Raw genomic sequence first — 10,955 nt, 5'->3', positions numbered from 1 at the left:
AGCGCTGACTGGAGCCGACCTGGTGGCCGACGTGGGCGGCATGCTCGGCCTGCTGCTCGGCTACTCCGTCTTCACCGCCATCGCGCTGCTGCAGGCGGCGCTCAAGGCTTTGGTGCGCCGCCTGGGGCGCCCGCCGGCGCAGAAGTGGGCGCGCACCGCCGCCGCCGCCGCCGCCGCTGGGCCGCAGAAGCCGCGCCACCGGCCGCGGCGGCGTGTCAGCGGCGCCACGTCGCCAGACGCCCAGGCGTGCTCCGTGTTCACCACGCTGACGCTCCGGCACGGCGCGCTCGAGACTCGTGAGTCCGGCCGGCAGCGCAGCGCCGACCCCCGGCGCGACCGTCAGCGCGGCGACACGCCGGCGCCCAGCCCACCCCGCTCGGCAAAGTCGAGATACTAGGGCGATCGCCGTCCTCGCACCGCCGAGGACAGTGCGACAGCAGCCGCCGGACCGCACTGTTCGCCGCCCATACCGGCGGCCGACAATCCCAAATCGGTCGCAGTCTCGTCAGCGGTGGTACCGTCCCGCTCACCCAGCTACGCTGAAGTGCTGCGACAGCAGAAGACATCAAGCTGTATCAAGATGAGAAGACTTTGTGGCGGCTGTGCATTGAGCTGCGCAATGTGCTTCCCCAAGGGCATCAACAAGACTGTCGCCTAGTTCTGGTGGGACGCGCCCGCCGGGAAACGGAACACGGTGTCGCTTAGCTCTCCACACAGCACACTAACGTCGCAAGTATGTTGATGTGATTGCATCACATCATCCGAAGTGCACTGGGTAGTGTAGTGGTTGACGCGTCTGCGCTAACGCAGTGGTTAACGCGTCTGCGTTAACCACTGCGCGTCTGGGAAACCGGGGGTACGGGGTTCGATTCCCCGCGGTGCCCGCCCTTCCTGCCAGGGTGAGAGGCAGGCGACGCCATATAGCCTCAGCAGCTGAGTGCGTCGTAAAGCCCCAATGACATGACATGACATCCGAAGTGCATTGCTGTTATAGTACAAATAATTGTTAAAGAAAAGGCATATCTAGGTTGTGCTGCATCAAGGTATGTGTCAAGCATAACATCTCAACAGATGCCATCTTCATTTATGTCTATGGAAATACACAGCTGAGCAGTGGCGCGGTGTTGAGGCGCCGAATAGCTCGCGCGGCTGAAACTAAAAAAAACAACAACGAAGATGCTCTGTTCGTAGGGCAGGCAGCAGCGTCGCCGGCGCGCTGCGACGCAGTCCGATATCACCAATTATTAGCATTTTGACGGGAGGAACGGCGTATCATCTATTGACCCCAGAATCCCCAGCGGAGCCTCACGCGACCCACTCAACTTCCTCACTGGCCGACCGTTCCACGCTGTTGAGTCGGCGACCCCCCCCCCCCCTGATCCAGCCAAACAGATCGCGCGCGAGCAAATCGGATCCAACCGCCCACCAGCCAAGAATTGTTTGGAGCGCCAGACTCTCATGTGCACGTACACTAGGGCCCATTGCAAAAGGCACCCCTTACGGTCCCTTTCATCGGCTCCTCTGAGCTTAAGCAAGCCGCGGAAGGACACTTAGCCGGTGTTCATTAACGCGTCATGCAACAACAGCCAAGGGCATACCATGCGGAGGTGAGTAATGGTCCACCGTAGCTGGCATCCGAATGTAGTCGCATGAACGTGCAGATTCGAGACTAGTATCGTCAGTCTAGCACGCATTTTAGAGGCCGAAAGGTAACTGACGTTAAACGTTACCACAGAACTGACCCTTGTTATGGATCATCGCTTCATACTATTTCGTTGTGGCGTGAACATAAAGCGAAGTTCTCGTGAACCTCCGCAAGTAATCCCGACTACGGCGTATTGCCAATGTGAACGCGTCCAAATCAATACGGCGTGCAACACATCAAGGCTACAAAGGAAGCATCAGAAATGCGTTCCTTTCCTGCAATGCTAGCCAGAACAGAGACACGCGGCAATCGGACGGTGATAAGAAGCCACGATTCCGCTGTGCCAACTGGCCACCGGCAGCTGGGCGGGCGTCTCACGCGTGCTCTGACCTGGAACAGGGCGCTGGAGGTGATGATCAGCAGGAAGACGGGGTTGCAGAGCAGCGTCAGCTCGATGAGCGGGCGGCGTGGCTGGGCCGCTGCCGGCGGCGGCGGTGGCGGCGCCCGCTCCTGCGGCGAGCACACGCTGGCCGTGCGCCGTCGGATGGCCGCCTCGATGATCTGGTGCGAGCCCTCCTTCTGCGAGACGGCCAGCGAGCTGCCATGCAGCACCGTGCTCAGGTAGCAGAGCGAGTGCACCGAGCCGCGGGAGCTGGGCGTGCCGGCCGGCGAGGCGAGTACCAGCGAGGCTCGCGGCGCCGGCAGCGGCGTAGCCGAGCGCGAGGCCAGCAGCGTCCCCGGCCTCGGCCCGGGCACCGGCGGCGCCGGCGCCTCGTCGGCCACCGCCGACACGCGCACCATGTGCCACTCCACAGGCTGGTAGAGGGCGGCGCAGGGCACCACATGCAGCAGTACGGCGCACAGCAACAGCATGGCGTCACTGGCGGCAGGAGAAATGGTGTCACTGCGATCAGGGCTGGCGTGAACGGGGTGACGGGGGGAGGGGGCTCTGAGCGGGCGTCACTGCAGTCACAGCTGGCGTCAGCAGCGACAAGACAGGCGCCTACAGGGTCAGCGTTCTCGTCACTGCGGAGAAAGTCGACGCTTATAGCGTCTAGTGCCTTGATGTTATATTGACAAAACATGGTGGTATCACGGCGAGAGAAACTGCAGCTACTGTGACAAGGCTAGTGCGATTGGGAGGAAGTGACCAGCATCGATGGCAGGCAGGCGCCAATGGACCAATGGACGTGAAGGAAAATGCCGCTCGTGAGAAACAGACGTAACTGGGAAGAAGCACACGCGCGAACACCCAGGACCCCACCGCGGCTGGGCCCCAGTGACGTCACAGCGTCATCCGTCAGCTAGAGGAGCAGCCAATGTCGCCAGGGCGTCCCACCTGAAGCCAGAGTGCTCCAATAGAAGATCCAGCGCCGGCGGGAAGATCATCGCGCCCAGAGCACTGCCCGAGACGCATAGTCCGTTGGCCAGGCCGCGGCGACGCTCGAAGTAGCTGCCCACCACCAAGACACCGGACGAGTAGGCGAAACAGCCGCCGCCGCCGCCCATCAGACCCATCCTGAGCGCAGACCGGAGCCCGTCAGACCCATCGTGAGCGCAGACCAGAGCCCGTCAGACCCATCCTGAGCGCAGACCGGAGCCCGTCAGACCCGTCCTGAGCGCGGACCTGAGCCCGTCAGACTCGTCCTGAGCACGGACCTGAGCCCCTCAGACCCATCCTGAGCGCAGACCGGAGCCCGTCAGACCCATCGTGAGCGCAGACCGGAGCCCGTCAGACTCGTCCTGAGTGCAGACCTGAGCCCGTCAGACCCATCCTGAGTGCGGCCCAGAGCCCGTCAGACCCATCCTGAGTGCAGACCGGAGCCCGTCAGACTCGTCCTGAGTGCAGACCGGAGCCCGTCAGACCTATCCTGAGTGCGGCCCAGAGCCCGTCAGACCCGTCCTGAGTGCGGCCCAGAGCCCGTCAGACCCGTCCTGAGTGCAGACCAGAGCCCGTCAGACTCGTCCTGAGTGCAGACCTGAGCCCGTCAGACCCATCCTGAGTGCGGCCCAGAGCCCGTCAGACCCATCCTGAGTGCGGCCCAGAGCCCGTCAGACCCATCCTGAGTGCAGACCGGAGCCCGTCAGACTCGTCCTGAGTGCAGACCAGAGCCCGTCAGACCTATCCTGAGTGCGGCCCAGAGCCCGTCAGACCCATCCTGAGTGCAGACCGGAGCCCGTCAGACCCATCGTGAGCGCAGACCAGAGCCCGTCAGACCCATCCTGAGCGCAGACCGGAGCCCGTCAGACCCGTCCTGAGCGCGGACCTGAGCCCGTCAGACTCGTCCTGAGCACGGACCTGAGCCCCTCAGACCCATCCTGAGCGCAGACCGGAGCCCGTCAGACCCATCGTGAGCGCAGACCGGAGCCCGTCAGACTCGTCCTGAGTGCAGACCTGAGCCCGTCAGACCCATCCTGAGTGCGGCCCAGAGCCCGTCAGACCCATCCTGAGTGCAGACCGGAGCCCGTCAGACTCGTCCTGAGTGCAGACCAGAGCCCGTCAGACCTATCCTGAGTGCGGCCCAGAGCCCGTCAGACCCGTCCTGAGTGCGGCCCAGAGCCCGTCAGACCCGTCCTGAGCGCAGACCGGAGCCCGTCAGACTCGTCCTGAGCACGGACCTGAGCCCGACGGACCCGTCCTGAGCGCAGACCGGAGCCCGTCAGACCCATCCTGAGCGCAGACCGGAGCCCGTCAGACCCATCGTGAGCGCAGACCGGAGCCCGTCAGACCCATCCTGAGTGCAGACCGGAGCCCGTCAGACTCGTCCTGAGCACGGACCTGAGCCCGTCAGACCCATCCTGAGCGCAGACCGGAGCCCGTCAGACCCATCCTGAGCGCAGACCGGAGCCCGTCAGACCCATCTTGAGCGCAGACCGGAGTCCGTCAGACCCATCCTGAGTGCAGACCGGAGCCTGTCATACCCATCCTGAGCGCAGACCGGAGCCCGTCAGACCCATCCTGAGCGCGGACCTGAGCCCGTCAGACCCGTCCTGAGCGCGGACCTGGGCCCGTCAGACCCATCCTGAGCGCGGACCTGAGGCCGTCAGACCCGTCCTGAGCGCAGATCTGAGCCCGTCAGACCCGTCCTGAGCACGTACCGGACAGTTTCCAAAACACAGTTTCTGGGACGCCGAAGCCCCATGTCCGCTGTACGGTGACCAGTGTTCGACGCTTCACCGACTGAGCTACGGGGTTGGCTCAGTTTCGTGCTCTTTCGGTTGGGTTGATTTATGACCACTCGTAAGGCGTAAGTTGATCATACCATTGGGGGTTCCACTCGTAAAATTCAGACACGCTAATGCATCAATGTTGCCTGTGCCACGATGCGGGACGTGCACATTAATGCATACGCATTAACAGGCCGACATGAAGGCCGTTATCACCCACCTATTCTTCCACTTCTCAACCAACAAGGCATGCTTTTCTCTTTGATCCGTCGGTCAGTTGCATGAGTAGTTCAGGCATGGCCTACAACACATACTGGAATCCTGGCAAACTTGCGAAACAATGAAAAACCGTGGGCGGCGCGTTCGGCTTCACCCCGAACAGCCTAGTTAGGCTGGACCTGATCGGTTGGAGAGAACTGACCCCAGGTAAAGATAGTAGATGTGGTCGGCACAGTAGCTGACCAGGAGGCCGGCCGATGCCAGCAGGCCGCCGAGCGTGCTGGTCACGCGGCACGAGTACTTCTGACAGAGAGCGCCTCCCACCAGACCTGCAGCGGCAGAGGCAGCGGCAGTGGCACGTCAGTGACATTGACGACGGTAGCAACATGCATGATGCCTAGCTCTAGGGTATCTGGGCCGCGCCTCCGCCGCCCAGCCGTCGTGAGGTGCTCGTCCCCTGCCACAAGGTGGAGCCATGGCCCGCGGGGGAGTGGAGCTGCCGCTGGCCCGGGTCGGCCGGGCCGGGCCACCCGTTCTGTTGCCGGCCGGAGACGCTCGGACCCGAGCCATCGATCGGACCGTGCCCACGAGGGCGGTCGTCATAGGCGACTGATGGCGCCTCAAGGACCACACGCTCAGTGGCCGGGAGCGGCAGCTGGACAGCACATGCACCCGCCGCCACCGCACCGCCACAGGACCCGTACACCCGCCACCACCGCAGCCACAGGGCCCGTACACCTGTCACCACCGCAGCCACAGGGCCTGTACACCCCCCACCACCGCAGCCACAGGGCCCGTACACCCGCCACCACCGCGGTCACAGGGCCCGTACACCCCACACCACCGCACCACAAGGCCCGCACACACCGCACTGAGGCCGCCAGATCGGTGGCCGGGGAGCACGCGCCGCGACCTCAGCCGCCTCCGGACACATGAGCGGCCACCAGCCGAGCCGGCAAGACGGCATGCGCCGCACTGCAGCTCAGCATCGGGATAAGCCGCGCTGAGCCGCAGTGCTCGTCGCAATGCTGAACTGAACTCGACCCAGTGGTCATGCTCACCCATAAAGTTGTACATGAAGAAGGAAAGGGCGGGGATCCACGCCGCGGTCGCTGGCGTGACGTCAAACTGCGCGCACACGTCATCGAAGAGCACGCCGAAGGATTTGATGAATCCCGGAATGAGGATGTTGATGGTCATGCTGCCGGCCAGGACGACCCAGCCCCAGCCCCCGTCCGGCGGCGCCAGCCGCGTCGTCTCTGGAGGCAGAGCGCTCGCATCAGAACGGCAGGGATGCGCTTCCCAGCTCGCATCGGGCAGTCAGCTGAACAGCAGAGCATTCTTCGTCCGACACACCCCCGCCATGGTCTGTTGCGCAAACCGGCTCGACTTTCACTGGATTTAGCGATGGCGGCCAGGTCGTGATCCGATCCACCTATTAGAGAGCATGAGTTACAAGTGACAATAAAACAAATAAAACAATTGTAAATATCAATACAAATGGTGTCCTAATACAAGGCAGCCGCTTTGAATGCGTCACACCACGTCGTCAAAGTGTAACTGAAGGGCTGTCAGAAGCATGTGAGCTTGTCATGTTCTGTGTCGCTCTCTCCACACGTATATACTTTTTGCAATAGATGGTAAGGTCTGAAACGTGTTTTACACGGCTTAGTATGTTCTACACCAGCATTTCAAAGACGTGGTTAAAACACACAATTAGCAATGGTGATGCGAAATTAGGGCCAAGGGACTCAATCGAATAACTAAAACTCATGGCAAATCTTATTTGTTGAATCAACAGCTTTCCACGACAGTACTGCAAGCGACCGCCATTCTAGTCAGGATTGCCTAAAACCGATTTGGGGCTGAACCGATAAAGGTGACCTGGTCTGCCCCCTCTCCCAGTCCTGATTTTCCCCGGATTTTGGCTACTTTAAGTAGCGTCCATGTGTCCAATTTTTTTAAGTTGATTCCGAAATTGTTATCTTGCTGAAGAATGATTTTCTGTGTAAAGACGACATGCAATTGCATTTTTCGGTAACAGTTTGGAAGACCTGTAATTCGAAGACAAAATATTTGTAAATGGATCGGCTGTGATCGACGAAAATAGCTGTCATTCTTCGCTTGTTCATGGTGGTCCGAAACGCAAAAGACGATTTTGTGCAGATCGGCTGACCTAATACGTGCAGACGAGAGGCTGCAAAATTCGTGTACACTGCCAGGATGTACCCACACAAAAGTGAAACTGAACTGCCTAATCCTCTGAAAGGACATTGTAGACAATGTAAGCCAACATGGACGGTAAAAGCTGATGACTGTGCATTAACCAGAGTGACCGTTTGGAAAAGGAGTCCGAGCAACGCTTTGATACGTTTGCAAGTCGTGCAGGCAAGAGGCCCTGGACTCGTAATGTTAAGGCGCCATAAGCTAGGAGTTCTCATATGGAAAAAACCAACCTCCAGTTTACTAGGAGGTTATGGTTAAACAACGTTACCAAACGATCATTCTCTATTTTGAGAAAACCAGTCGCTTGGTGGCTGCACCCGTGGACAGATCTCTTTGGAAATATCGATCAACATCATCCAATAGCTCTTTTGGTCTAGAGCATACGGCACAAAATGCTCTTATCCCTTCCTAGATGCTATTTTTACAGTATAACCAGGTCAAGATACGCCACCGAACTGTCATTTGAACCGCTTCGTGTCCAAATGTACTGCAGGCCATCCCCACAGCTGATGGGCTGATCGGCATCTCTGCATCCCCGGCCAGAGCAGTCACCGCCGACCCCCAACACTGAGGACGTCTCCTCACCTGCCCGGTAAGCGGTCTCGTCCAGCGCGTACTTGAGTTGGCAGGTGTTCAGCGCGGGCCGCACGAGGAACCGAGGCCGTCGCACCAGCGACGAGCTGACGTTCACGTCCAGGCGACCGAGCTCGCTCAGTGAAGTCGGCTCGCTCGGCGTGGCCCCAGCCGGTGCCGGGCTTCTCCGCTTGGGCCGGACGGACGCCGAGACGGCCCCAATACTGACCAGCTGAGCCTGCCCCTCCGATGGCGACAGGCCGAGCTTCAGCTGTGGATCACGCGAGATCTCCGCAGCGGCGTCCTCCCTCGGGGAGAGCTCCAGCGCCAACCGAGCGTCTGGGAGCGTCAAGCGTGTAGGCTCCGTCCCATCGTCTTCCGGTATACACAGATTAAGCGTAAAAGGGCAAGTGAGAGCGGCAACTTCCGCGAACTCCGTTCCAATGCCCTCCAAAGGACTTATATCACGGGTAGGGGGCGTGGTCGTGCTCGCAGGGTTTGTGCTTGCGACCCTCCTGGCGTCCAGAGGATGGCAAGGTGCCCGCATGGTGTCGTCACTCTGCCGCCGCCAATGACAGCGTCTGACGGTCGCACGTCGCCCGAGCGCTCGATGCCAACCGCTGAGCACTGGTCCGCCCTGTCCGATCTACAAGAGCACTCTGCGCCGGGTCGGGGGGATGAGGAACTGACCCCGTCACGTGAGTGGAAGCCTGCCCCGCAAGCGCGGCACTCGAGTTCTGCTGACCCAGAGCCGGTAATGTCCCGGACCAGCCGTTAGACGAGGAACAGCCTGCGCTGCAGCAGGGTTCTGAGGGCCCCATGGTGACTTGAGACAAGCTTGATGTGACGGATGATTGGCCGTCGGCCCCGTCTGCCTTGTCCCAGCTTGTGCCATCACCATCGACAGGGTTGCACACCGCTCCGAAGTGGATCGCCGCACGTCTTCGTGCGCGGATGCCTCAGAAGAATCAGGCGTGTGCCAGTGGCCTGAATCACGCGGAGGCGTTCCGTTGGCCAGTTTCTCGGGGCCACCCACAGCCGAGGGGGACTGGGCCTCAGCGACAGATTCGTCTTCATTATGGACAAGCGCAATGCCTCTCGCTGACATCTGGCGAAAGGGCAACCATCCCTTTATCGGTCATTGGGCACGGCTGGGCAACCAATATGAGGCTGGTCCACATTCATTAAGGGCAAGGAAAATGTTGCACCTCATCGCAGCACCACAGATCAAATTTGGTATGCAGTCGCGAAATGACTTGCATTGCATGCTCATGGTCTTCTTTCGCAAGCTGAGTGCGCAAAAATATTTAAAAAGCTTCAAACTGTCACAAAATAAGACCAACGAGCTACTCTGCGCGGGACTGTTTTGTTTGGCACCAATCGACCGTTGGGCTGTAGTCTGATGGCGATCGTTACAGCTGTGCATAATTGACGCAGGTACGATCAACAAAAGGACAGCACAATCACGCCACCCTTGGACAACGATTTGAGAAATCGCATCGAATGCTAGAACGCACCACCCTACCTTGCATTCCAACACTCACTGGCCCACTCCCCGTCCATCAACCCCCTCCACTGGCGCCTGGCTTCTGCTAGGGAGTGGAAGAAGTGTGCCCGCAATCTTCGGTTCGCAGCGTTAGATCGCCTTGGTTCTTAGCATATGTTGTGTTTGAGGCATACCGGCTTTTTTGTGGAGTCTGAACCAAAACTTTTTTTCAACTAAAGTAAGTGATTTTTCCCGGTTTTTGTAAGCTACTTTTGCTGATCACATTAATATAAAAGTCTTACTATTTATAAGATACTTCAACTCCCTGACAATCACTTATGTCTACAAACGCGCCACCATCCCTTACCTATCGGTATCAGACAACAAAAGATCGCGATTTGGCTGCGCTCCAACTAGATTACCGGCGAATTTGTAAAATATTGTGGGCAGCCGCGGTGGAACGGTGAGGCTGAGTGTGGCGGCCTGCTTTTAGAAGCATTAGGTGAGGTTATAGTGGTGTGGACAGTTTGTGTTTTGCCGCAACAATTAGTTGAATATTGGGCTTGATCCAATTCCTCATGAATCAGAGCGGCTCTACTCTTATTGGGAGTCGAATCAAGATTCGAATCAGGCTTCAGTTAGTGGTTGGAGTAGTTCTCGGGTGCAAACAAATTGTTTGTGACCCTCTCTGATTTCCATTTAGGTAGGGGGGGGGGCCTCATTTATAATTTGAAGCAACATGATTTGAATCAAGCCTTGCCTTTCCATCACAAGACAGGATTTCGGATCCCCATATTTAGATACAGCACTGTGAAAAGTTGGGGATCATCTGTAAATTATTTACACCACAGTATGAATAGCATGTATTTATATGGCTGTGTTTGTGTATGAAGAATTTATTTACATTCTCTGAAACAACTAGGTTCTCCATAAATTGTAAAACATCTAGGATGAGGATTTCATAAAATAGTATGAACGTCCATGAACATTGGCTGCTCATTGTCATGTGCCTTGCTCCCTTTGTTTAACCAGGATAAAGCTTTGTACTCCTGCCTTATGTTATGCATTAGGATGGGTGGCATTTGCTCCATGCAGGCTCCCAACAATCACAAAAAGCATATTGTCAGTCATATTATCATTTATTTCTCTAAGACTCAGCTTGCCAGTCTTCTTATCACAGACAGGACACCTACCTTTGGGAGCACTTCCTACTGCTGCAATGTTCATTCAGCTGATTCATTCCACAAGAATCAAATGAGATTTGATTCAGAATCACCTTAAGCTAGGGGTTTAAATCAAGCATAATTCACAGCTAGTGTGGTTGGTTCTTAAATCAATTCTGAATGATTGATTAATTGATTTAAGACCCACATATATTTTCTGTGTTTTATTTGACCCAGATTTATCTAAATAAAACCAATTACAGTTTGCTATTGCTATGCATTTCATATCCAGTAACAAACCTGAAGTGTTTTATCTGTAATAGAGGTGTGAGAAAGAACTCATTTCACACTGTGTAGGTAGTATGAGCCTGTTAACAGACTCATTGCAGTGGTGTACAATATGTTATAGGACATCTATCATATACAGGTGACTTTCCTTTAATCTTGACTGTGTTATAACCTAACCTAATTTGTG

The 10,955-nt window shown here is 57.2% G+C and overlaps 1 protein-coding gene across 1 annotated transcript; it reads right to left on the bottom strand.

The window, feature by feature from the left end:
- Positions 1 to 654: 654 nt before the first annotated feature.
- On the bottom strand, positions 655 to 8,378 carry LOC119111656 (monocarboxylate transporter 7). The gene is made up of 8 exons (XM_037235462.1): positions 7,844 to 8,378; positions 6,094 to 6,291; positions 5,235 to 5,361; positions 2,985 to 3,164; positions 2,415 to 2,525; positions 2,182 to 2,297; positions 2,036 to 2,124; positions 655 to 660 (listed from the first exon to the last, which is right to left on the bottom strand). The coding sequence occupies exons 1-8, from the start codon at positions 8,376 to 8,378 to the stop codon at positions 655 to 657; spliced, it is 1,362 nt and encodes a 453-aa protein (XP_037091357.1).
- Positions 8,379 to 10,955: the final 2,577 nt, after the last annotated feature.

The sequence above is a fragment of the Pollicipes pollicipes genome, unplaced genomic scaffold, assembly GCF_011947565.3.
Source record: "Pollicipes pollicipes isolate AB1234 unplaced genomic scaffold, Ppol_2.1 Scaffold_7261;HRSCAF=8764_pilon_pilon_pilon, whole genome shotgun sequence".
In the NCBI taxonomy this organism is placed as follows: domain Eukaryota; kingdom Metazoa; phylum Arthropoda; class Thecostraca; order Pollicipedomorpha; family Pollicipedidae; genus Pollicipes; species Pollicipes pollicipes.
Note: the sequence above shows the minus strand (reverse complement) of the source record. Positions and strands in the feature narration are given on the sequence as shown.

Coding starts and splice junctions, on each gene's coding strand:
- LOC119111656 (XM_037235462.1), bottom strand. CDS start 8,378: ATGCGGGCACCTTGCCATCCTCTGGACGCCAGGAGGGTCGCAAGCACA. Junction 6,292..7,843: donor CGAGACCGCTTACCGGGCAG/GTGAGGAGACGT, acceptor CTCTGCCTCCAG/AGACGACGCGGCTGGCGCCG. Junction 5,362..6,093: donor CTTCATGTACAACTTTATGG/GTGAGCATGACC, acceptor CTGCCGCTGCAG/GTCTGGTGGGAGGCGCTCTC.